We start from the raw sequence: 21,620 nt of genomic DNA, 5'->3' as shown, positions 1-21,620 counted from the left end.
TAAGTAGTTTTCTGTTAGATATAAACAGGAAACATTTATCCCTAATTGCTACTGGAAGCTATTCTACATCTTATTAAGTATTGTAGATAGAAGACCAGGAAAAAATCTGGGCCCCTAAGTGGGCCCGGGATCTTCTGACCCTGAAGTCTGCCTTACTTCTGGATTACTAATTGCATGAGTCACCTTTGATATATAAACCAGTTTGTTTGAATGTTCTGTCATCTCAATGAGTATCCAAGAGAGTACAGAGGGATTTTTCTTTCTTTCTATTTGCTGGGAAAAGAAAGGTGAATAAAGAGTAAAATCTAGATGCTTGTCCTCAAGGTGAAATTAGTCTGTAAGAAGAGCTTCAATAAAGACATGTTCTGGGTCTTGCCTGCATTTGTTCCTTTCAATGGGAACTGCATTTACTGAAGCAGTACATACAATCTAACCTTGCCCCCCGATCTTGGTTAGACCATGAGTAGATTCCTGACCCAAGGGTCATCAGTGACCATTAGATTTTTTCTTCCATTGCTTGAGGACTCTGAAGCTCAAATGTCAAATAGAGTGAGGGCTGGAGACAGTTTTTAGGGAACAGAGGCTGCTAGTAACCATATAGTGCACATAGAGAAGAGGAATTGATGAGCAGAGGGAGGGAAGACCAGGCCCTGGTAGGGGTGCATGTGGAAGGCAAACAATTACTGTGTGTCTCTCACATCAACAGTTCTCTGTCTCTGTCTCTCCCTCTCCCTTCCACACTCTCTAAAAATCAATGGAAAAAAATCCTCAGATGAGGATTAATAACAACAAAAGACCTAACAGAAAAGTGTGTAGAGCAAGGAAGTGTTGAGTATTTTCAATAAATAAAAGAATGCCTCTCTTTCAAGGATATCAAATGACTAAAGATAATTTTCATTTAAAAAGTCTAATTCTCACAATTATTTCAAATCAACCTTTGTTCAGGAAGGGCCCCTCTCTCTTTTGTATTTAAACATTTTGGAAAAATAGATTTAAAGAAAAAAGTTCAATTTGGTTTTTATTGAACTGGGAAACAGAATCAACTGGATGGGGACAATTAATGTACTCATCCCATTTCCCTCTGCTGGGATTCTGAGCACGACTGCCTGTGAGGTTAGTTTTCAGGTCTTCAGAAGGGAAGGCCCAATCAAGTAGATTTTCCCAATTTATCCCTTTGGTCAGCATATCCCAGGTTTATTCACTTGAGTAATGAAGCCCTTAAAAAATAATTTTAAGTGTTTAAGCTACTTCCTTAAGGGTTTATGTATTTTTCTTTATTATCTTTTGTTTGGTTTTGGTTAGAGACCCTTTCATTGCCACTGTGCAGAATTATATGCCTACAGATCCATCTTAATGACATTGATTTCTTTTTTGGATTACTCTAAATAATGCCCATTCTCTCTTAAGAACTACTAGCTAAGTTTTTTAAGTCGTGAAGAAACATGCCAAGGGAAATCTTTGCCTGGTAATTAGAATAATGTTGAGATTTTAACTAAGCCTGTTGAGGAAAGAGAAAATAAAATTAAAACTGGGTCATGAGACTCTGGATGGGGAGAGGAAACTGACAGCTGTCCTATACTGGGTAGAAAATGTCCATTATTAAGGACAGATCTTATTTAACATTTTACAGTAGAAAATTGTCCCTGGTTTTCTGATATTAGTTTAAAAAAACTCTAGGAAATGATTGAGTTATCCATATCCCTTTAAGTGGACCCAGTCTCCTCCCTACCAGCCTTGCACACCCTTTCATTAGTCCCCTGAGTGAAAGCTCTGCTCCCATCTCTGTTCCCAGTTGGCTGACCCTCATTTGTTTGAGCCAGAAGCAGCAATCATGAACTTGATAAGCTTGAGTTTGGCTCTGACACTCATTTTGATCCTTTTTATTTCAAAGCATCTTTAATACCAGCTTCTGCAGTTGAGAATGCTACACTATTGGCTTTGGAGTACACCCAGGCCTCGTTGTACCTACTAATCCAGGTACAAATGCTCCTTAGACCCTCCACCTGGTGCTTAGGGGCCAGGATCCAACCTGTCTGGCTAGCCCTCTTTGAATCTATACCAGCAAAGGGGAATCCAAAAAAAATGTGGCAACATTCTTAGAAAGAAAATAAGGTACTGAACAAGAGTTTTTGCCATTAATTCTTTATTATTAGTGCTTCATATTCCTTATTTGTAAAAAACACACACACAAAAACCAAAAGAACAACAACCAAAGAAACCCCCCCTAAAACATCAATAAAGCAAAAACACACCTTCACAATACATAGTTGCTTTGGCTTCTTCATAAGTTCTTGCCTAAGTCAATGAGCTAATGGAAGGGAAAGTGTCTTAAAATGGAGAAAGCATAGCATTCCATTATTGGTAGTTTCCAAATCAGTTTTTGACGCTTATTGCCTCTTGCACCTGCCCATTCAGATCTATGTTTCAGTCACACCAAACTTTGTATTGTTCCTAAGCAGTCCCTTCCCTCTTCTACCTTTGTGCTTCCTCCTTCCTGCCATGTATGCTGCCCAATTCCTTATCTCTTCCTGTGAAAATTCCTCCAATCTTCAAATATCAACTGCCCTTTTACATGTGTATTAATTACCTATGGCTGTGCCACAAACGTAGTGGCTCAAAACAACACATTTATTATCCTGCATTTTCTGTTAGTCAGTGTAACATAATAAGAAATATTTATTTGATCTCTGCCTCAGGTTCCTGACACAGAGCTCCTAAAACCCTTGTAATTTCCTGAGTGATAGCAGTGCTAGGAACATCTTTTGTTCTAATATTTGGTCTTTGACCCTGGTTCCTGACACAGTACTTCTAAAACTCTCGTAATTTCCTGAGTGATAGACACATCTATTGTTCCAGTCTCTTGGTGGACTCCTAGATAGCTTCAGGGTGGAGACTGGTCACCTGAAAGACCAAGCTGTGATTAGAAGCTTGAAATTTGCAGCTCCACCCTCCAACCCCCAGAGAGGGAAGGAGAGCTGGAGATTGAGTTAACAATTGACCATACCTACCTGATAAAATTGATCATTCCTATGGGATTTCATAGAAATTTCTGAACTTTGGGGGTTGGAGAGCTTTTAGGTTGGTGAATTCATCTATGTGCTAGGAGGGTTGCTATACTTCTACTACAGAGGAACAGACACTCGTGTGCTTAGGAGTCTTGAAGACCTCAACCTATGTATATCTTCATCTAGCTGTTCATCAGCCTTTTTTATATTCTTTGTACTAAATCAGTAAATGTCAGGTATGTGTTGCCCTGAGTTCTATGAGTGGTTATTGAACCTAAGCAAGGGGTCATGGGAAGCTCCACACCACTTGTTAGTGAACTTAGAAGTGTGGATAACCTAGAGACCCATTACTTGCATTTGGTATCTGAAAAGAAGGGAGGAGGGGAAGTTTTGGGGACTGAGCCCTTCATTTGTGGGGCTGTACTAACTCTAGGTATTTAGTGTCAGAATTCAGTTAAATTGTGGGACATCCAGGTTGTGTCTGAAGAGAATGGGGAAATTACTTTGTGTGGAAAACCCATACATTTGGTATCCAAATTGTTATGAGTAGAGGAAGGAAACAAGGTTTACCTTTAGTCAGGAATCTGGACATGGCTCAACTCTGTCTTCTGCTTCAGGGTTTCTCATCTGAAGGCCTGACTTGGGAAGGATCTGCTTCTCAGCTTATGTGATTGAGGGCCAGATTTAATTCCTTGTGGGCTTTTGGACTGAGGACCTCAGTTCCTTGCTGGCTGCTCTTTGCTGCAAGGACCTATCTATATGGCAGCTGGCTTCATCTGATCCAACAAGGGAGAGAGCGTGCTATCAAGACTGATGTTATAGTCTTATGTAACCTAATCATGGAAATGACATCCTATCGTCTTTTCCAAATTCTATTGAGTGGAAGCAAGGCACAGGTTCTTTTCACACTTGAAGGGAGGGGATTATACAAAGGTTTGAAGACTAGGAGTGTGAGAATAATTTGGGGCCATTTTAGAATATAGTCGACTACAAGATATTTTCTCCACTAATTTCTTCCAACTAAATGTGCGATCTGTCCTTTCTGTGGATCTTCTTTATGGTTACCTCCCCCCCCCCCCCCCCAGTTTATATTCCATGACTGATATTATGTTAAATGTTTTTATTTAACATTTCTCTCATGCAACTTTTTGCTTATCTTTCATCCACCTGCAACTCCCCGAACAGAGTTTTGTATTCAAAAATGTTCTGCAGAAGACTCCTTCCTTCCTTTTTTAGAAACTAAAGAAGGACCAAGCTAGTCACTCTCCTGAGTAAAACCTGAGACCTTTTTCTCCACAGCAATCACCTAAGATCCACTATAAAACCTTAGATTTGCCAATTTGGCATCAAAAGATATGACTCACCTACGTCTATATAAGGCTGGAATGATTTGCCTTAATATGATTTACATTTAGAGCTAGACTTGTTATTTTATTAAGGTGAAGCAATTTTCCATCAAAGATGCTTCAGACATTAGCTTTTTTTGAGTGGTACATTTTTCGTTTCCTAGGGGACTTGATGGATCTTAGAGATGATTGAGTCTTCTTCTTTAAAGTCTTTTTCTTTTTTGTCTGGTCATGATCACTTTGTGGTCTTGCTATTATTAGGTCACAGTAAATAAATTGATAAAGAGGACCAGCTTTTAGAGAAGCAGTGTTTTCATTTTATTTCTTTTTACCCAAGCAGTGAGCCAGATCTTATTATCCCTGTTGGGGATGTTCAGTAGTACGAAATATTGCATGTGCTTTAAGAGTCTTGGAACATAGGAGGGCTATAATGTGTGATATATGTGAGCTCACAGACTCAAAACACGGCAAAACCCATCTAATCTAGCTTCTCAAGCTTTGATCCATTCTCTACTTAACTCTCTAAGATAGCTTAGCACCTTTATCACTTTTTAAAAAAAGTTTTAATGGATAGCTAGTCCTTAGAAGTCAGATAAAGAAATACCAGTTTGATTTGAGTAAACACTTTCTGGTGTTGAAATATCATATCACAGTAAGATGTGAAGCTTGGCCTCTTTAAGAAAACTCTTGGGAGTCAACTTAAATTTGGAGGAATCATTCATCTATTCTGTTGGAAAAATGCAGAATTAGTAATTTAAAACCAGCTATAGATGGGAGCACATTAGTGTGTGTTCCTACATTTTGGGTCTTTGGGGAGCTATGAGGCTAAAAGCCAATTAAAGCTTTAGTAGAGAGAAATTTAAAAGTGGTTTCTCCTGGGCAAGAGAAAGATTTGGAGCAGAGAGTACTCAGAGAAAAGCAGGAGGGTATTGATGTAATTAATGCATTTAACATCTGGGAAAGGGAATCAGTGCAAAGCTCCATTTAAGAAGATGACCATGTGAGGGACTCAGACTTGGGCTTGAACACCACGCCATCTGGGTTTTGACTGCCAACTCAGGGGCCTGGAGGCATCTGTATGCTCAGCCTGATGAGAAGGGTGACTAAATCGTGCCACAAAGAGTACCTCCTTTCTTACTCCCTTACCAGTCTGTAAGTTAAAAATGCATGAAAATGGGGTAGTGAAGGGATTTTCCCCCTCCTCTTAATACTTGAATTTTTTATTTTCATTCATTTATTCATTCTGTTACTCTTAATATGTTAAGTCCTTTTCCCTCCAGTCTCTACACATTTGTCTACTCAGACAATGTTATCTAATAGATATTTCCAATCTCCACCCCAGCTTGGTTAGAGGACATCATCATAGTTATATTTCATAGTCACCCCAAACTCAAAATGTGCCTCAGAATTGATTGGCTTCTCCCAGTGTCTTATCACTCATGCATGTCTCTCCAACACCATGTGTTCTTTTCCATTCTCACATCTATTAATCCTGTTCAGATATTGAAAGTTGAGTGGCATGATGGGAAGAGGATGAGGTGTTGGCATTCATGAGACTTAGGTTTGAATCCTGTCCTTGTCATTTCCTAGCTGGTAACCAGGGACAAGCATGTTATTTGACCTTTGTGAGCCTTATTTCCCTTGTCTCTAAAATTGGCATGATAATATCTGCCTACCTCTTTGGATTATTGGAGAATATTAAATATGGCAGTGCATATAAATCCCCTGATTGTGCCTGGCATGTTAAGGGCCACTGTTTTGAGATGCCATTTGCATTTGATTCTCATATGGAATTGTGAAACCCAATTCTGAATGTAGTGTGTGTCCTCCACCTCCTATAGTGCTTTCCCACAGATGATTTTGGCTTCTGTGTTTCAGAGAAAACGGAACTGCCTCCATGTGTCCCCTCAGCTTTCAACTGCCAGACATACAAATGGCTTGTGTCTGGATTCTTTCCCTCTTCCATTTACTTTTATACAATGAAGTTGGCATCTTTCTGTCCTTCTGCTTGAAATCAGTCCTTTCCTCTGGGTTCCAGACCCCATCCCTTCCTGCCCAGGGACCTCTCCCTTTCCTAAGTGTGCCCTCTTTTACCACACCTTCTTTAACAGTTCCTTCATATCAGCAATGAATCATGTCTAAGCTTCCCTTATCTTAAAAAAGTAAAATAATAAAAACCTTGTCTGTCTCCCTCTAGAGCTACCACCCTTTCTTATTCCATTCCTCCTCAGCCTGATTTCCGGAGCACAGACCTCACCCTCATCTCACAGTCTACCTCCCACCTAATTTCCCACACCTGGCACTTAGTTTCTTTCTTTAAAATCAGTCTCACTAGGGCCACCTGTTACTTTGTCACTAAGGCCACACTGCTGACCTTGATTTTCCTATTGAAACACTTGCTTTTCTGATCCCACATTAGTGTGATTTTTCTCAGTATGACCTCTACCACCTCCAGTTTCCCACTAGCATCTAAACAGTCTTGCCTTCTAAATACCTCTCAATCCAGAACCCTCCATCCCCTCTGCCACTGGTCTGATTTATTGCAACCTGCTAACTGTTCTTTCTGCCTTAAGTCTCACATCTTCTAAATTTGTTTCCAATAAAACCATTAATGTGAGCTTCTTAAAGCATAAATCATATTAGTCTCCTGCCTACTTTCTTCTATAGCTCTCCATTGCCTTTGGGATAAATCCAAATTTCTTAATGTTGACCTGGCTTCTGCCTAACAACTCTTGCCTCTCCTTACTTTGTACAGAATGCACCAGCCATACAAAAAGGTATGTGCAATTTAAAGATATATATTATATAGCAGTTATTGTGTGCTTACTGTGTTCTTTAGCATTTTTATACACATTAATTTTAATCTTCCCATTAACCCTGTAGGATGGATTATATTTCACAAATGATGAAATGTGACCCATTTTATAATTTAGGCATTGTTCTGTATATCAGTCCTGTTCAGTTGTGACCAGGGTAACAGGGTTGGAGTCACTCAAAACTTACTGTGAGAGCTAATAACAATATCAACAAAAACACCTGTCCATTTTTGTTAATGTACTTTGTGCCAGAACATTACATGCAAACAGAACTCATGTAAACTATTCCTGATTTAAGAGTAGGATATTCAGAGGGATGAAATAACTTGTTCAAATCCACATAATTTTGAATTTATATCTTGTGACTCTAGAGCGCATGCTTTTAACTTAAGCTATTGTCTCTATAGGTAGAAACAGTGAAATTACTTAGAGAGCTGTTTGTCATTTGGCATCTTCTAAAATTTTGGATTTGGATTCATACTGGGTTATGACTCCTCCTCTTCTAACCATCTCTTTGGATGAACCTTGGGATTAGTTTCTTTACCTCTTTGATCTACTGATTGCTGTTCTTGAAAAATCATAATAGTAATAATTTCCTCATGGGGTTGCTGAGGAAAATATTACTTTCCTGACTCTTCTCTCCATCTCTTGTGCTTCTGTCTTAATGTGATGTTGGGCACTATCATAGCAGCTTCCTTATTGTCTTCATGTTGTGTTTCCAGCACAGATCACTGTTGTTCCTTCCCCCGACCTCTCACCCCTGTCACTGCTCCCTAACTGTGCTCAACACTGCTACCTGAAAAACATATCAAATTAAAAACAAAATCCTAAGGACTTTCTGTTAATTATAACAAAAATGGTAGGCTGTTATTCAGACACACATCTTCCCACTGAAACAACCTTTCATAAATATTTGGATAAAATAAAAACAAACCCTATCCCTTATTTTTAAAGCATCAAAAAGCTGACAGGCATTACCAGGTTAAAATTGGAATGGAGAACCCAGGCAACATTGCAGATTTGACCAGCAGTTATGGGGAACATAAATAAAGTGACATCCAAGATGTCTATACACCATACAATTTCATTAGCTTTATTTCAGTCAGAGACTTGTTTGGGCTGGGGATTTTATGAAGAAAAAACTCATTGGTGCCCCAAGCTTTGGCCTTGGCAAAGGCTAGATGTGGGGTCCTAGAACAATCATCAACACTTGCAGCATAGCAAATTACTATAATATGAATGTTAATTGCCCCTGTGAAGACCTGTGTTGTCATTTCTACATTTCATTGGGAGAGGGACCCATAAAATATGTTTTACTGGTTGGTTGATTTTGAGAGATCTAAAGGGAAATGTTTTCATTTACAAAAAACAATTGCAGTTTTCATTGAGTTTTTATTGCAAATTAGAGGTGGAGGTGGGGGAGGCAAGGGGAGAGGTTTGTTGGGTCCCTTAGCCTGGCCTTTACCCTCTCACAGTCTGGGAGCTTCTCTTTGTGTTTAGGTTTAACTCCAGGACCCTTTCTTTCTTTCTTTCTTTCTTTCTTTCTTTCTTTCTTTCTTTCTTTCTTTCTTTCTTTCTTTCTTTCTTTCTTTCTTGTCTTATAAACAGCTTTCTTTCTTTCTCTTTCTTTCTTTCTTTCTTTCTTTCTTTCTTTCTTTCTTTCTTTTTTAATATATTTTATTGAAGGGAGAGAGATATAGAGCTAGAAACGTCAATGAGAGAGAAACATCGACCAGCTGCCTCTTGCACACCCCCTACTGGGGATGTGCCTGGAACCAATGTACATGCCCTTGACCGGAATCGAACCTGGGACCTTTCAGTCTGCAGACCGACGCTCTACCACTGAGCCAAACCGGCTTCGGCTCTTTCTTTCTTCCTTTCTTCCTTCCTTCCTTCCTTCCTTCCTTCCTTCCTTCCTTCCTTCCTTCCTTCCTTCCTTCCTTCCTTCCTTCCTTCCTTCCTTCCTTTCTTTCTTTCTTAATTTTTTTATTGTTTAAAATATTACATATATTAGTACATATATCTCCTTCCCCCTCCCCCCATTGACCTTCCTCCAGCCTCCCCTACCCCCTGTCACATGCCCTCATCCCACATTCCCAGTGTCTTGTGTCCATTGGTTTGCTTATATGCATTCATACAAGTCCTTTGGTTAATCTATTTCCCTCCCTCACCAACACTCCCCAGCCTTCTCACTGTAATTTGACAGCCTGTTCGGTGCCTTATTGCCTCTGTATCTATCTTTTTATTCATCAGATTATAAAGTTCTTTATTTTCCATAAATGAGTGAGATCATGTGGTATTTTTCTTTCATTGCCTGGCTTATTTTACTTAACATAATGCTCTCCAGGTCCATCCATGCTGCTGCAAATAGTAAGAATTCCTTCTTTTTTATAGCAGCGTAGTATTCCATTGTGTAGATATACCATAGTCTTCTAATCCACTTATCTGCTTATGGGCATTTAGGCTGTTTCCAAATCTTAGTTATGGTGAATTGTGCTGCTATGAACATAGGGGTGCATATATTCTTTCTAATGGGTGTTTCTAGTTTCTTGGGATATATTCCTAGAAGTGGGATTACTGGGTCAAATGGGAGCTTCATTTTTAGTTTTTTGAGGAAACTTTATACTGTTCTCACAGTGGCTGTACCAGTTTGCATTCCCACCAGGAGTGCACGAGGGTTCCTTTTTTTCAGCATCCTTGCCAGCATTTGTCATTTATTGATTTGTTGATGGTTGCCATTCTGACAAGTGTGAGATGGTACTGCATTGTCATTTTGATTTGCATCTCTTGCATAATTAGTGACTTTAAGCATGTTTTCATATGTCTCAAAGCCACAGAATATATATTCTTCTCAAGTGCACATGAGTCATTTTCTAAGATAGACCATATGTTAGGTCATAGGCAAAGTCTCTTCAAATTCGAGAAGATAGAAATCATATCAAGCATCTTCTCAGATTACAGTGGCATAAAACTGGAAATCAACTGTAATAAAAACAATCCAAAAAAATTAAACACATGGAGATTAAACAGCATGCTATTAAACAATGACAGGGTTACCAGAGAGATCAAAGAAGAAATAAAAAACATCATGGCAACAAATGACAATGAAAACACAACAATCCAAAATCTATGGGACATAGCGAAAGCAGTCTTGAGAGGGAAGTTCATAGCTCTACAAGCCTACTGCAAAAAATAAGAAACAATGGTAATAAATTACCTAACCCTACAACTCAAAGAGTTAGAAAAGAGCAACAAGAAAAGCCCAGTGTAAACAGAAGGAAGGAAATAATAAAGATCAGAGTGGAGATAAATGACATTGAGACCAAAAAACAAAAGCAAAAAAACAACAATACAAAAGATCAACAAAACCAAGAGCTGGTTCTTTGAAAGGATAAACAAGATTGATGAACCTCTAGCCAGGCTCACCAAGAAGCAAAGAGAGATGACCCAAATAAACAAAATCAGAAATGAAAGAGGAGAAATAACAACAACATAGAAAGACCCCAGCAAAATACAAAGGATTGTTAAGAAATACTATGAACAACTCTTTTTTATTTTATTTTATTGATGTGGTTTCACATAATTGTCCTTATTCCCCCATTCCCATCCCAAACCCCTCCCTAGATATGCCCCCCCCCCCCCCCCCCCTCCTGTTGTCCATGGCCACTGGCTAGGCCCATATGTATGCACACAAGTCTTTTGGTTGATCTCTTCCTCTTACCCCCATCCACCCTTACTTTCCCTCTGAGGTTTGAGAGTCTGATCGCTGGTTCTCTTTCTCTGGGTCTTTTTATGTTGTTCATTATTTCCTCTAGATGTGTGAGATCTGAACAACTCTTTTCCAATAAACTGGACAACCTGGAGGAAATGGATATATTCCTAGAAAAATATAACCTTCCAAAATTCAATCAGGAAGAATCTAAACATTTCAATAGGCCAATAACCATGGAAGAAATTGAAGCAGTCATCAAAAAGCTTCCAGCAAACAAAAGCCCAGGGCAAGACGGCTTCACAGGGGAGTTTTACCGAACATTCAAGGAAAAACTAAAACCTGTCCTCCTCAGGCTATTTCAAAAAATTCAAGAGGAAGGAACACTTTCAAGCTCATTCTTTGAAGCCAACATCACCCTAATACCAAAACCAGATAAATAAGTGATCTTGAGATTAAACAATGCAATAGATTTTCTCATTAAATTGGCAACTTTGCTATTCAGTGTGGTGAAATGTAGTTGTGGGAAACCTATTAAGATGATTCACCTTTCTAAACTGGCATTGTGCTTCTTCATATTTATTGAGCTCATCTATGATGTTCACCCACAAGGCTGTAAACTTAGTTTAATTTAGTAGTTCAACACCAAAATGTATCTTTGTCTGAACAAAGCCTTATTTCTGCTAGGATATTTTTATGAATATAGAACCTGAAAAGGTAATGTTCAGGTATGATACAGTATCTGAAAGTCATGATTGGGCCCACTGCCGTGGCTTGCCCTCTTTCTTTGGATACAGCCTGGCATAACCTTTGGAACTGAAGATTTGCTTGTTGTTGGAATGGAATTTAAACCAACAGTCATAAGATAGAACCATCAGAAGGCTTTATGCCTAGGATTTGGGGTACATTGGAAAAACCCTTACTACCCTGTATTGACTACCAACTCTTGTGTTCCTAATAATTCCAGGCTCATTATCTTTCCTGAATTACCTGTTCTGCAGAACATATTGGCAAGATATGTATGGACCAGATCAAAAACTTGTATGGGTTTTTCTTCCTAAGAGTATAAGAGGTGTTGTTCTGGAAGCATCCAATGATTTTTTTGGAATCCTGAACACCGAATTGTTACCTTGTTCATAGGTCGATGCTCATCCACTGAGCCACGCCGGTCAGGCTAAATCCCCTTTTACTGGTGGACAGCATGATCAATAATGGGAATGTTATTTGCTTTTTCCTTTTGGTAAAAAATGAAAATTTTGCTTTCAGTGGGCACTATGGTAGATATAGTGGAAAAGCAAACGGTTGGTCGTTCTTAAGCCCTGTAGGTCAGATCATGTCAGTGTTTCCAGAGTATGCTCACAATCATAAAAATTGGCTTTCAGCCTAGCTGGTTTGGCTCAGTGGATGGACCATCAGCCTGCCAACTGAAGGGTCCAAGGTTCGATTCTAGTCAAGGGCACATGTCCAGGTTGCGGGCTCAATCCTAATAGGAGGCGTGCAGGAGGCAGCCGATTAATGATTCTCATCATTGATGTTTCTGTCTCTCTCTCCTTCTCCCTTCCTCTCTGAAGTCAATAAAAAATATATTTTAAAAAATTGGCTTTAAGCTGAGGCTTTCTAAGAGGCAGCTGGTCCTTAAAATAAATTATTTATTTATTTTGGCATTGGTAATATCTAATTGATGATAAATACAAGTCTCTCTTGGCTCTCTGAAATGGGTCCCACATGAATTGGTTGTGATCCCCCCAAATCCAAAAACTCTAGTATAGCTGTCTAAGACTATTTTCTGGCATGGGGGAAATTTAATGTAACATGAAAATACAAAATATTAAATGTTCAAAAGTGTGTAATTTGCTGCTTTTGTTCATGAGTGGTTTTAATACTTCTGGTACAGAGCCTAATTCTCTTTACTGGAGAAATGTGATTTCAGTTTCTTGGGTGAATGTGCATTTTATAAGTTTTTTAAGAAAGGAATTTAAACATTAAAAGACTTTAAGTACTTTACTCTTTATATAATGTCACCAAGAAAGCCAGGAAAATCAGGCTTGGCATTTTTATTTATTTAACTAGAGGCCCGGTGCACGAATTCATGCTCCAGTGGGGTCCCTCGGCCTGGCCTGCGGGATTGGACTAAAACCAGTTTTCCAACATCCCCTGAGGGGTTCCAGATTGCAAGAGGGCTCAGGTCAGTCCAAGGGACCTCACTGATGCAAGATTGGGGCCAGGGAGGGACGCAAGAGGCTGCCCAGCAGGGGAAGGATCACGGTAGGGCTCCAGCCCATCTTGCTCAGCCCCAATCAGCCAGACCCAGCAGCAAGCTAATCTACCATTGGTTGGAGCGTCTGCTCCCTTGTGGTCAGTGCACATCATAGTGACTGGTCAACTGGTCCACTGTCTGCCTCCTGGTGGTCAGTGCATGTCATAGGGAGTGGTTAAGTAGCCTTAGCATATCATTAGCATATTATGCTTTGTTTGGTTGAACAGCCAACCAGCCAATCAGATACTTATCATATTAGGCTTTTATTATCCTATCTAATAAAGAGGGAATATGCTAATTGACCCTCATGCCATTGCAAAAGCTGGCAGTGCTCATAGCCAATAAGGAGGGAATATGCTAATTTGACTGTCCTGCCCACAGCCACAAGATGGTGGTGCCCAGTCCCCTTAACCCTGCCTCCCAAAGTCCTCTCAGCCCCCCAGCCACCCAAAGTGCAGGCAAGCCTTGGATGGTGGCTGACCAGCTGCCCAGGGCCACCTGAGGCTCAGGTAACCGGCTGAGGCTTGGGCTGCTGGCAGTGGCAGCAGCAGAGGTGTGATGGGGCGTCACCTTCCTTTGATCGCTGGGTCGCCTGCTGCCTCTGAGGGCTCCCGGACTGTGAGAGGGGGCTAGGCCAGGCTGAGGGACTTCCCTCCAGTGCATGAATTTTCATACATCGGGGCTCTAGTATAGTTTAAGTATAATTTATTTTCCACCATTTTGTTTGTCATGACTGATACCAAAATACTTTAAAAAGTTAACATTTGTTTTGATTTTGTTTTATTTCAGCAGATGTACATAATAAAATAACCTATCTCTATTTTTCATTGTGGGCAGGCACATTATTTAACATGTAGTGTTTTTGGCATTTTGACACATAGGTGATTAAGTTTAACTCAACGTAGTTTGATGCTCTCCATACATATGATATTTAGCTTATGAATAGTGTTAAATGGGTAAAATATGGCCTGGTGAGTGTGAGCATTAATGCAAGTAGGTGATGTGATTGACCTTAGCCAAGTCACATAACCAGTGAGGGCCTGGGTTTTCATTCCCATAAAATGAGTAGTTTGAAGTAAATGGTATCCAAGAATTCTGTAGATCTGAACTTAAAAATACCACGAATCTGTATGCCTGATATATTATGACTAATACATTATGCCTAATACGCGTCTTATTCCTCCTGTTCTCTCTTTTTCTTTCTGTTTTTAATTAAGGAGAAACGGATGCTGGGGCACCAAGTGCAAAAGTTCAGAGCACCTCCATGGCACAGGACACAAGCGCTTCACCAGAGAGGTCGCTGCAAAGATCAGCAAAGGTTATTGGCTACAGATTTCCCCATTTGTCCAAAAGGCTGTCACCTGAGCTACCTGTCAGAGGTCTCTCATGGGACACTTAGGGCTGTAGTTAGTAAATTACTAATTAGAACAATCAGTAGAAGCAGGGTATTATAAAAAGTAAATTTTTTTTATAACTATAAACATGTAATAAGTTCATTTGCCTGCCTTTGGATGAAGGACCAAGGCCTTTTCTTTGTATGTGAAAAGTTTATTGAAGTTCTGCATTATTAATTTATTTATTTTTGCTTAAACCACACTTGTAATGTGACATCTGTGATTCCAGTTTGGGTTATTTAAAGTGGAGTGAGAATTTAGGCACTGGTGAAGGAATCAATATTAATGTTCTAATTTTTATTCTTCATTATTTTTAAAATTAATTAATCCTCACCCGAGGACATGTTCATTGATTTTTAGAGAGAGGGGAGGGAAGAGAGAGAAACTTTGATGTAAGAGAAATATCGATTGGTTGCCTTCCATTTCCCCACTGACCTGGGATTAAACCCATCACTTAGGTATGAGCTCTGACCAGGAACTCTCGCGCCCGCCCCCCCCCCCCCGCCCCCTTTTTAAAAATATATATATTTTATTGATTTTTTACAGAGAGGAAGAGAGAGGGATAGAGAGTTAGAAACATCGATGAGAGAGAGTCACCGACCAGCTGCCTCTTACACACGCCCTACTGGGGATGTGCCCGCAATCAAGGTACATGCCCTTGACCGGAATCGAACCCGGGACCTTTCAGTCCGCAGGCTGACACTCTATCCACTGAGCCAAACCGGTTTCGGCAACTCTCGCCCTTTTGGTGTATGGGATGATACTCCAACCATCTGAGTAACCCAGCCAGGGTGCCACTTTTTTAGTTGCCATGCTCATATGTAATTCAAAAGTAGGTTTTTAAGAAGTCTTTTTTAATTTTTCCTAAGTGTTTAATTTAGTTATCATAGAATTGTAAACAATTGATTTTGTTGTTTTGCATAATTCAATTTTACTGTTTAATTATATATGTAGTGGCGTAATCAGATGTGGGATCAAACACAGCTGACCCTAGCTAAGTAGCTCATGGTGGAGGAAGTAGTACACAGGCAAAGAATGAGGTGGCATAATGGCGTGAGGCTTCCCCTACCCAAAGCATGGACAGCATGTTTAACCTGGGGAATGCAGTTTTGCTGCTCAGTCTAGGGCAGCGGTCGGCAAACCACTGCTCACGAGCCACATGCGGCTCTTTGGCCCCTTGAATGTGGCTCTTCCACAAAATATCATGTGCGGGCGTGCACATACAGTGCGATTGAAACTTCATGGCCCATACATAGAAGTCAGTTTTCAGCTCTCAAAAGAAATTTCAATTGTTGAACTGTTGATATTTGGCTCTGTTGACTAATGAGTTTGCCGACCACATGTTACCCACAATTCCCCATCCAGTTAGTTAGATCTTTATTTTAATAAGCATTTTCAGTACTAACCATGTGACAGACAGTATGTGAGGTGTGGAAGATTATAATGAATGGAAGTCCTATGGGCTAGATCTGGCTAACAAACATGTTTTATTTGACCTGAGAAGTATTTAAAGATTTTTATTTGGTAGCTTACATTAAAAAAAAAAAAATTAGAGTGGTCACATAAAAAAATTAGACTTCTGGCTTCTCCTGACAAAGCAAAACATCAGCAGCACTGGGCCACATTCTGAAATGACTTTAGTCAGAGCTGAATAGAGGCAGCTGGAAATGGAACTTGTGTTCTGTAATTTGCTACTGCCCTCCAATGGTACTCTCTCTCTCTGGCTGTTTTTTTTTTGTTTTTTTTTTCATGAGGGGTGGGGAAATGGAAGGATAGTTTCTTAATGAATTCAAACTAAAATTACAAGCCCAAGCAACACGTGTATAGGAAAACTATGCTGTGGTCAAGTCATTTCTATGACAACTAATGTATGAAATATAAGTAATGTCAAGCTGCTTTATACACTTCTCATGCCGTCAAATATTAAAACTAGAAGCAAGGACTTCTGGTTCAGACAAGATGCCATAGATTCATTTCTCCTTGCTCTTCTCTACTAAGTAAACCCTGGAAAATAACCAGAGACAACCAAGGAAGAATTCTGAAAGGGGAAAAGAGGAAGGCAACTAGTTAGGGGCTCCAGACTAGAGGAACAACATAGCAGCAGGGGACTTCACAGTCCCCCACCAACAGAAATAGGAACTGCTTAGTCACACAGCTTCCCTGAGAGGCACTTCATATAGACCTAGAAAAATTGCTGGACCTAGCTGGTTGACCAAATAATTTCCTGCTGACCTCTCCCAACTGTCCCCAGTCCTGTAAATAAACAGCATTGAGTATGTCTTTGGTCTTTGCAGGTGGTTTACATCGTGGAGAAAAAGCATTCCCGAGCAGCAACTGGCTTCATCAAACTTCTGGCTGATAAGAACAGTGAACTATTCAGGAAATATGCCCTGTTTTCTCCCTCAGATCACCGAGTGCCTAGAATATACGTGCCTCTCAAGGACTGTCCCCAAGACTTTATGACCCGACCTAAAGATTATGCCAATACACTGTTCATTTGCCGCATTGTGGACTGGAAGGAGGACAGCAATTTTGCCTTAGGGTAGGTGAGCTCTGGCAAGAAAACCACAGATTTCACACAGAGATTGGTTCAGGGGGCCTTTAGGTAAACTTTTTTGTTATATTTTAAATATTATTTCTTATTAAATCATGGGTACTTTACATATTTTGGTCCTGGTTCTTAAGAAATTGACCTTAGCTACCACCTCAAGTGGTTACCTATAGGTTCCTCGAATTGCGAGGCAATCACCTTTTCAGTTTGTTTTTTTGACATAAAATATAAGCACATACTGAACCTATACATATATATTTCCTATCATGTATCCCGTTTGTATTTGTGAACTGCAAAGAATTCATCACATCAAACAATCAGACCCATCCTTTCAGACACTAAGTGTTAATATATGCAAGTTCAAAGCATATTCAGGGGATCCCGGTCTCCCATGTTTTAAATCTGAATATGAAGGGATATTTGAATGATGTGCTTTTTTGACACTAATCTTCAGAGTTTTCACGTATGGCATTAAAAACTAAATTACCTTACAATAAGCAGGAAAATGGTACCATTTTTTAACGAAAGGTATCAGAAACCAGTCTAACTTAAATATAGATTATGTAGTTGCAGAACATCATGGATAGCCACTTTATTTTGATCTGAAGAAACTGCTGGGCCCAGCTGTTTGATCAAATGCTGAGCCTGTGTTATAATTGGTATTCATTTTGAAAGAAAAGCAATCTTAAGTTTTAGCTAAATCTTTAGCTCTTTATTATTGACTAGAAGCCTGATGCACGAAATTTGTGCAAGGGGCTCATCCCTTGCAGCCACGGAGGCTTGCCTTGGCCCCCTCAGCCCTGGCTTCGTCCAAAGGTCATCTGGAAGGATGTCCAGAAGGTCGTTGGGCTGTCCAGTCTAATTAGCGTATTATTCTTTTATTATTATTATAGATGATGTCTAGTTTATGTTTCACAGGAAATGAAAATAAAAGCATACAAGTTAGAACATTTTTTCTGACACTTTTTGTCTATTTTGGTGATTTGCTTGTTGATCATCTAGCTTATACAGGATGGAGCCTCCTGGGAATGTTCTATGGTTATGAGTACAATGCTGAATGGATGCCCAAGTGTGCTGCTTTGATCAAGTTTATTCTATACTAAGCCTCTTATGCCTAGTGAAGTAAGCCAGATCAAATCTGTATGTCATACCAATGCAATTTATCCCATACCACTCTCAGTGATATGAAGATCATCATGATTTATATGATCTGAGAACCACTTAGGAACAGTTGTACTTTCTTTTTTACTCTCATGTGGTGTGATTACAATGTCATCATTTTTTAAAGCCTAAATCATTATCCAAAAGTGACGTCAATCCCTTGAGCTCTAAATAGCCCTTCTCAGAGGCTTGCCAGTTTCTCACCATTAACTCGAAAGGCCTGATAGTAGCTATGCCACCTGGCCTCTGTTGATTGTGGCTGCCATACTCTGTTTGGCAGTGAAAAGGGAAGACTTTCACATCACAGCAGGAAATCCAGTCTTGTCTTTTATCTGCCTTTCTGTCACGTCCCATTGTGTATATTTGATTGGACTTCTTCCTTAGTTTTCAAGTTGTAAGGGTGTAGTCAGGATATCTTCAGGGTGTGAGTTTCTTTTATTGCTATAATAGAATGGCCTTGCAGGTTCCTTTTTTTTTTTTTTTTTTTTTTTTTTAATACAGTTGATCCATTATTTCATCAAGATTTCTTTTTCTTATGGGTAAAGTACACTAATAATTTAAAAAGGAATCAAGCCTTTAATGCAGCAAGGACATTTGCTGAATATTAAGAAAGAATATTTAAAAATAATAGCCATATGTTAATTATTTTCTTTGCAAAATAAAATAATGGAAGTTTCTCATACTTAGATGGAAAACTCTGCTTGCTTTTACTCTATTTTCTTACTATAAAGACATTAAAAATGATCTTTTGTGGAAATATGACTTTTAAAATCTTTGTGAAAAAGAGAAAATGTATCTGAAATAAAATATGGCAGGTTTTCATGCTGTAGTTCTCAGATGACGTCTATCTCCTAAGGGGTGTGGGCTGCAGCTGCTGAACATGTTGGTGGTCGCCTTTCCATTGGTTCTGGCTATCAGTTACTGATCTTTAGGAGCTGAGGTCACTGTTTCCCAACCAGAACATGCTGGGCTGAGACTGCCTAGGTTTTCTGTATCATCCTGGCCAGATTTCTAGCAGGAATGTGAAGGTAGTACTTGCTATGGGTGTAAATGTGTGGGTTAGCTTCCGTAAAAAACTATGCCTAAAAACTGAGGTTAGCCAAAGAGGCTTTCTTTTGAGTTTTCTCCCTGCCCCTACACTCTACCCTTAGAAGTATCAAACTTCTCTGCCTGTCTAATTGCTACTAATTATTCAAGTCCAAATTTAACTACTTCTTCTGTAGTTAAATTCAGTTCATGAGGCTAGTGTTGATCAACTGTGTGCAAGTCATATTGTGTGAGAAATAGAAAGGTGGAAAGCTATGGTTCCTTTATTCAAAGAAATTATAGCCTAATGAGGAAGGACTTGTGCATAAATGTCACAGGATTAACTTGATTCCAAGAAATGGAATCCTAATTGAACTGGTTTAAATAAAAGTGGTGATTATTATAAGAAACTGGTGGTCCTCCTTAAATCCAGGGCCAGAAGTATAGGCAGGTCTCCTGTAGAACTTAGAACTAACTAACATGGCGGCAAAGAATCAAGCTTCTCTCTCAACTACCCTGACCAATCCAACCAGCATTTCTCTACCCCTTTTTACACAAGCTGTATTATTCTGCTTCTTAACAGTTGCCACCTACCTACTCAATATCCTGCCTGGCCCCAAAATGGCACTGCTGGGCCTCTGCAGGTCACAAACCAAAGTCTAGATCATAATATAGAATTTCTATGATAGAAAATTTTATTGATCTAGCTTGAGACAATTATTTGCCCTGGTCAGTAGTTTTAACTAGAGGTAGGAGTCCAAGGTCCCATGACCTACTGCCCAGTTAGCATGGCTCTTTGTGCAGAAGAGTGGATAAAGCAGACAGATTGAATGGCTTATGTCTTTTGAGCTCTAATTATAATATGAAATAGAAGGTTCTAACTTCTTCCATAGGAACAAAATAATTTTCTGGAAGTTTAGAAGAGGTGGATGAAGGGAGAAATCCAAGATTGTTTCCTGGAAAATGGAAGCCTCCTTGCTAAAAGATCAATCCACTGAGAGCCTAGAGTGGATGGGAAGGGACATGACTGGAAGCAAGCAGTCATAATAGGCTTTTGCAGTAAGATGAGATGTAGAGAACCTGCAGGAAAGGAGTTGCAGTGAAGGAAACAAGAGAAAGAAAAGATTCAGGGGAAATGAAGAAGGTCAGTTCTCCCAGGCATGATGACCGATTACAAATGGGGCATGAAGGAAAAGGACAGAATCTTGGATGAACTTTCAGACTTCCAACTTGTGTGATTGGGTAGGTGATGATGGCATGTAACCACAGTTCTCTGAGAGCAGTCTTAGCTTCCACCATTCTCTTCACTTATGCCTCCCTGCTTGCTGTTTTCATTTCCCAACCTGTGTTTGTTCATAGCGCCAAACTTTTGCACACTGCACTCCCATTCCCAACATTGGCTTTCTCCTCTCCCCAGAGTTTATTTAGTGAAATACTCAATTTTTAAACTTTTATCAGTTGTCAAAAATGTTTCCTGACTCTAAGTCCTCTGACTCTTGGGTACTCTAACAGTTTCTAATAATACCTTTATTGTATCTCTCATCTGTTTGTATTATAATTGCTTATGCAAGTTATTTACCTGGCCATGAGCTCTTTTAGGACAGGATACTGAGTGACTGATCAGATGGGTAGATGAAAATGATTTGATGACCCCCAAATTGATTAGGAAAAGGTTGTACCATAAATCATGCTAGAAAACATAGAAGAGTGTATTTGGAACAGAAAATGATGAGAACTACGGTTATATGATTTCAAAATCAACATTTATTAACAACATACAGTCAGTATATAAACTTAAGTGGAGAACTCCTAATTTAGAATATTTGTTTGTTTTTTTTAAAATATTTATTGTTGAGAGTGTTATATATGTCCTCCTCTTTTCTTCCCCCTATTGCCCTTCTCCACCTGGATGTTGCCCAGACCCAGGCCTCCACCACTCTATTATTTGTGTCCATGGGTTTTTGCATATATGCATATGCTATTTGGTTAATCTCTTCCTGCCCCCCTTTTCCCTTCCATCTGAGATTTGTCAGTCTGTTCCATGTTCCCATGCCTCTAGTTCTATTTTATTCATCAGTTTATTTTGTTCATTAGACTCCTTGTTTATTTTGATTTTATATTCAGTTTTTGATAGAATTATATTTATTACCACTTTATTCATATTTTTATCATTTTTCTTCTTAAAGAAGACTATTCAACATCTATCAAATAAAAGAGTAATATGCAAATTGACCATCACTCCAACACACAAAATGTCTGCCCCCATGTGGTCAAAGATGGCTGCCCCACAGATGGCCCACCAGCAGGGGAGGACAGTTGGGAGGGACCAGGCCTGCAAGGAAAGGCAGTTGTGGG

At 39.5% G+C, this 21,620-nt stretch overlaps 1 protein-coding gene across 5 annotated transcripts in view; it reads left to right on the top strand.

Annotated features, from left to right (window-relative positions):
- The window catches only part of DIS3L2 (DIS3 like 3'-5' exoribonuclease 2), a 283,427-nt gene that overhangs the window by 80,875 nt on the left and 180,932 nt on the right, over positions 1 to 21,620 (top strand). For all 5 annotated transcript variants that reach the window (XM_084891776.1, XM_084891777.1, XM_084891774.1 and 2 more), the window contains 2 exons: positions 14,351 to 14,451; positions 16,822 to 17,069. In XM_084891776.1, the coding sequence (XP_084747902.1) occupies positions 14,351 to 14,451; positions 16,822 to 17,069 (349 nt within the window). The remainder of the gene's footprint in view (positions 1 to 14,350; positions 14,452 to 16,821; positions 17,070 to 21,620) is intronic.

The sequence above is a fragment of the Pipistrellus hanaki genome (genome assembly GCF_964339955.1).
Source record: "Pipistrellus hanaki genome assembly, chromosome: 8".
In the NCBI taxonomy this organism is placed as follows: domain Eukaryota; kingdom Metazoa; phylum Chordata; class Mammalia; order Chiroptera; family Vespertilionidae; genus Pipistrellus; species Pipistrellus hanaki.
This window is presented reverse-complemented; position numbering and strand designations above follow the sequence as displayed.